General features: G+C 38.1%; 1 protein-coding gene across 1 annotated transcript; it reads right to left on the bottom strand.

The window, feature by feature from the left end:
* Positions 1–822: 822 nt before the first annotated feature.
* OTOR (otoraplin) lies at positions 823–3642 on the bottom strand. The gene is made up of 4 exons (XM_069496538.1): positions 3528–3642; positions 3020–3159; positions 1988–2095; positions 823–846 (listed from the first exon to the last, which is right to left on the bottom strand). Exons 1-4 carry the CDS (start codon positions 3640–3642, stop codon positions 823–825), a joined length of 387 nt encoding a protein of 128 aa, XP_069352639.1.
* Positions 3643–5127: the final 1485 nt, after the last annotated feature.

Raw genomic sequence — 5127 nt, 5'->3', positions numbered from 1 at the left:
AGAGGAAATTCGAAGTTGAAAGAGAAGTAGAAAAAACAACCTACAGACCTTTTTTGCTGTGTCTCCTGATGACTTGAAGCTTGAAAAAACATCTAAGAAGTGTATATATTAAGAGAAAACTATTCCATTAATGTATTTCCATAAACTGCCTTCCCCCATTTATATATACACATGCTTATTTAACATTGGGGTAGAAATAAATTGATCATTTAGAAGGTAAAGTTATTCAATTGGAATCATTTCGGAGGTTTTTCTAAAAGAGAAATGAGGAGACATAGTTCAAACACGTATGGGTCCAAAAAGCTCTTTTCTTCCTCCAACATCTCCACCTCCCAAAGGCATCAAATATTAAAAATAACAAACACTCTTTGATGATACAGCCCCTTCAGATACATTATTAATACTCCAGTTGCCAGAGAGATAAATAAAAAGAAAACATTGTGTTTAAAGGGAAGACCCATGAACCACCAAGTTTATAGGCAGGGAGTCAAAGAGCTGGGAAGAATTACTATTAGAAATAACTACAAATAAACCATCTTTTATATGCATGCCCAAGGAAGAGAAGATTCTCTAGGTTGAAAAATAATTCTCTGGTCTCAATTTATCCACTTAAGCCCAATGTCTCCCCCCTCTAGCCTGTGGGAAGACAAGACAAGCAGGAAACGAGACTGAGTTTAAATTCCCTTTCACCTACCATCTCCAACTTCAGAAAGGTAGCACATTCTTGAAACAACAAGTCAGAAATTAAAGACTTGCATTTTTTGGTTATTTTTTATTTATTCTTTATATTTGGTGTTTCTATCTGCAGTTTTAACTGATTTCTTATTCACAGAAGAAGTCAATATCCTGGAAAAACAAGAACAAGAACAAAAACAAAATATTGAACTGAGCAGGCTGGGCCAGAAAACAGATTTAGATTCTTTATTTAAAATCAAAGAGAAATTTGGGTTTAAAATAAGTAAAGGTTGACCTCCAAAGAGAACGAGATAATCATCGCTTTAAGTCAAAAACTACTTAACATGAAGGTCCTCAAATAAACTTTTAATTTATGGTTATTTGACAGATTTAAGCTGAACGCTAAGAAGTGATGACAAGTGAGTCCCATTTATGCAGACTGGGCGATGTTTGAAGCAGGGCAATTAGCTCCAGGAGAATCACTTCAAAGTAAGCTTCTTGCACAGTAGCTCAGAAAGGATCTTTTATTTCTGTCCTGAGCTTACAGGACCCCAGGGAATTAGGAAGAACATGATTTCTTCCACACGTAAGTAGAGACTATCTACCACAAAATAAGACATTTAAAGATTTTTCTAGAATTTCTGATTTTATCAAAAACAGGTGCTAAGTTTTTCCCCAAACCATCTTTAGCAAGTAAGTGTAAACCACCAGTAAGAGTCAGTTAATTCCATTTTGATTTCTTTCTTTGTGACACGAACTCCTTTTCAGGATAACTTGCATCTCAAACAAAAGGAGTATTATATATTGTATGCTTGAAATTTGCTGAGAGGGTAGATATTAAGTGTCTTCAACACACACACACACACACACACACACACACACACACACGGGGAACTACATGAGGTGATGAGTATGTTAACTAGCTTGATTGTGATGATAATTTCACAATGTATATGTATATCAAAACATCACGTTGGACACTTTAAATACATGCAGTTTCTATTTGGCAATCATTCCTCAATGAAGCTGAGAAAAATAAAGAAAAAAATAGTTGAAACAAAAAAAATGTAAACTAAAATAAAACAAAAGGGGGTTCTACCGAGAAAGTTCAGTAATCTTTCAGCATTGACAGTAGATATAAATTTTCCCCCGAACCTTACTATCTCAGAAAAGTCTCCATTGGATGTTGAGGCTTTGTTCTCTGTATCTTGTAAGTTCTACAATATATAACTTGTAAACATGATGCATTTTTAACACCAGCCTACGTTACCCGAGATCTGAGTCCTTCTCTGGTCACCTGTGAGATGCTTACCGTGGTGGGAACTTCCTTGGTAGCTTCCTGATACACACGTTGCTCCTTGACCAAGTTGCTGGGGAAATAACCGATGATTCCCATCTCGTCCTGGTCGTGGCCATAAACCTGAGTGCCCAGAAGAGTAGCAGTCAGGGGGAGGCTGAAGTGAGTGTCTTCTGAGAAACCCTCAGGCATCCTCTTTGCTGGTAACGAGAATTACACAGCTGCCAGCACCTCCCTTTCACTCTGGGTTCCAGGGGCCTTAAAGTCACATTTGAAGTTCACTCAGGGCACTAGGCTAAACCATAGGAACTGGGTATCTGTTCTTTTATGGCCCAGTCTTACTCATCTCGCTGACTTTATTTGATGCAATCCTGTGAGTTGCCTGAAATCTTTTTGGAATCCATAAATAAATAAGTAAAGTCAGTAATATTTTTTTTAAAAGTAAATACTGTAGACGCTTTTAAAGAACACATGTTTCTCAGATTTTAACGATTCAAATACACAGATACTTGAATGAATGTAACTTTAATCCTGCATTACTTTTGAACCTCCCTTTGGGGCCGCAAATGAGAACAAAAAATCAACTCTGCTGCATTCCTCCCTCCCCAGCATCCACCCCTGCGCGTTCTGACTAAAGAAAGAAGATTCTTTGGAATTATAGAGGGTGCAAAAGTTTCCTGAAAGAATGCTGAAGCTTAGACTGACTGCCAACACACATGCCTTCTACTTGGCACACCTTCTCAAACGTTTTTGAATAAGATTTAAACTCTTTGAGATGCTCAAGCCCCCATGTGTTTCACTGGTTTTTTTTTTTTTTTCTTGCCAAAACATCATATTAATTTACATTTGGTTTTGTCATGAAGTTCTTTGTTTCTTTAAAATGCAATAATAGCAAATATGCCTGAATGTCTGCATTTCCACCTACAATCTCTGCATTGTTCTTAATAGCTAGTTTTAAGCGCTAACATGGGTTGAAGGTAGGTACTTGAGGAACCATTTTAAGGGTTAACGTGTCAATAGGTGTATATTTTAATTATGTCATCTTACACTGCCAGCCCAGAATTCTCCAGCTTCATTTTCTTTTACCAGCTTTGAATAAACATAGATCTGCTGCCCTTTTTTCACATTAATGAATCTACAGTCTGGGGCATTGTAGTCTTCTTCAGCTCTAGCCAGAGAAATAGTATCTGGAAGAAAAAAAAATTGAAATGACTACATTTTAGACTCCTGAATTTTATAACAGTAAAAAGGCAAAGTATATTAGAAAAAGCAGGAAATCAGGGTAACTGATTCCTCCCAGTTTACAGCTGGAGTCAATTTAAGAAGAGTAAGATATTAAAGCTACAACAAACTCTTAGCCAAGTGAATTCTCCCTAGTAAGACACCAAACGTGCAGACCAGGAGCAACCACACTAATAACGTCCACATTGGAAGAGATTCACTTCAAAGTACAATTCGATTTTATGCTGTTAGTGGATATATTTTCAATTCTATATTTCAATTATATTTTCAATTATAATAGAAAGATAATGAAAAGCATAAAAAAAGTCCTTACAGACACACTCGTCATCTGCACAGAGCTTCTTGGAAGAAAGTCTGTCCATAAATATTCCATGCACGGCACAGACGACCACAAGACCCAGGAGGAAAAGAGACAGTATTCTTGCCATCTTCCTTTTTTGCTGTTTTGGCTGGCACCCTTTGACTGGAAGTGGGGACTGACTTCAGTGGGTCCTGCCATTTATGTGAAAGCCAGACTTCTGGGTAACTGGCCCCGGCCAATAGGAAGGGTCTCCCGCCTCTCTGCTCTCATAACAAGCTACTGGGCTTCAGGGGCTATTCAGCTCAAACTCTTTGTTACACAGAAATGATACCCCAAATGGTCCGCCATTGTTAAAGCCACTTTAGTTGTGATTTATTGCATCCATCAGCAGGGCATTGTTGAGAGGACTATGAGAATTTTAAACCATGTTTTAGTTTTTAATTCAACTCATATTCTTTCAGCTTATGAGCTAACTGTAGGAATCTGTTGAAAATGTGAGAGCTATATATTTGGTACAAATAACTTTGATTTAAACAAATCCAATTAATAAAAATCTGGATTTACATAATAGATAAATAAGGAGTCTTATGTTTACAAATCCTTCAGGATAGGATTCTTAGAAGTCACGTGTGTCCTGGGCCAGAGATGGATTTGAACACATCCATCTCTGTTGCCATCATATCCAGACCCTACCAGGGGGAAAAGAGATAGGTGGGTGGGGGAAAATGGGTCAATCTTTTCCAACCTCCTCTCTCTAAGACTTTTGCAATTCAGTCTCAAATGCTCATGGATCATGGATCTTAGAGAAGGGAATAAAGTTAGAAGTTCATGTTACCCCCAACTCCCTGCTTCTGGGCATCTTTCCCATAGAGAGAGGGATACTACTAGAATGCACCAAAGTTGAAATGCCAGTACCTAGCTCCATCTATTCAACAAATATTTACTGAGCACCTACTATGTGCCAGGTACTGCTCTAGGCACCAAAAATATAGCAATAAGGAAAAAAAAGGCCCTGGCCCCAAGGGCTTACTTCCTGTTAGAAGAGACAGACAATAAGTTGCCGCTTTTTGTAGGATGTTTGAGGCTGGCATCTCTCTCATAAGGTAGCCCTACCCCTGTCCCTACCTGTTGTTTCTAGAACAGAAATCCCTGTCAGGAGGCCCTCTTCACCTTGGTTGATGATGTGGCTCCAGAGCAGTACCTCCTCCCTCCACCCCAAATGTGGTAACCTCACAAAATGAGGGCAAGAATTCAACTTACTGAATAATTTTGTGCAAACAATTTTCCAAGGGGTAAACTGGTAAAGCAAAACATACTTATGGTATAATAAAAAGGGTTATTTTGTTTGTTGTGGGTGTATGTGTATGTATGTATGGGTATATGTGTGTGGAATACAGTTTTATTGTTTGTGTGTTTCTGTGTGCATGTAAAAGAGTTTTGTTTTATGTGTGTGCTTGTGTGTGCATGTGTGTGTGTGTGTGTGTGTGTGTGTTACTTTTAGGGAGGATCTTTTTATATAGCTGGTCCTGATTTGGAAGCTTGTTTTATTCATTTCTTTTATTATAGATGAGGAAACTGAGGCCCAGCAAAGGACAGAGCAACCTTTGTCAAC

Source organism: Eulemur rufifrons, chromosome 20 (genome assembly GCF_041146395.1).
Source record: "Eulemur rufifrons isolate Redbay chromosome 20, OSU_ERuf_1, whole genome shotgun sequence".
Taxonomy (NCBI): domain Eukaryota; kingdom Metazoa; phylum Chordata; class Mammalia; order Primates; family Lemuridae; genus Eulemur; species Eulemur rufifrons.
This window is presented reverse-complemented; position numbering and strand designations above follow the sequence as displayed.

Excerpts from the sequence above, each read along its gene's own strand:
- OTOR (XM_069496538.1), bottom strand. The coding sequence starts at position 3,642 with ATGGCAAGAATACTGTCTCTTTTCCTCCTGGGTCTTGTGGTCGTCTGT. Across the intron at positions 3,160-3,527 it reads TGCAGATGACGAGTGTGTCT|ATACTATTTCTCTGGCTAGA; the intron begins GTAAGGACTTTT and ends TTTTTCTTCCAG. Across the intron at positions 2,096-3,019 it reads GAGAATTCTGGGCTGGCAGT|GTTTATGGCCACGACCAGGA; the intron begins GTAAGATGACAT and ends CTGGGCACTCAG.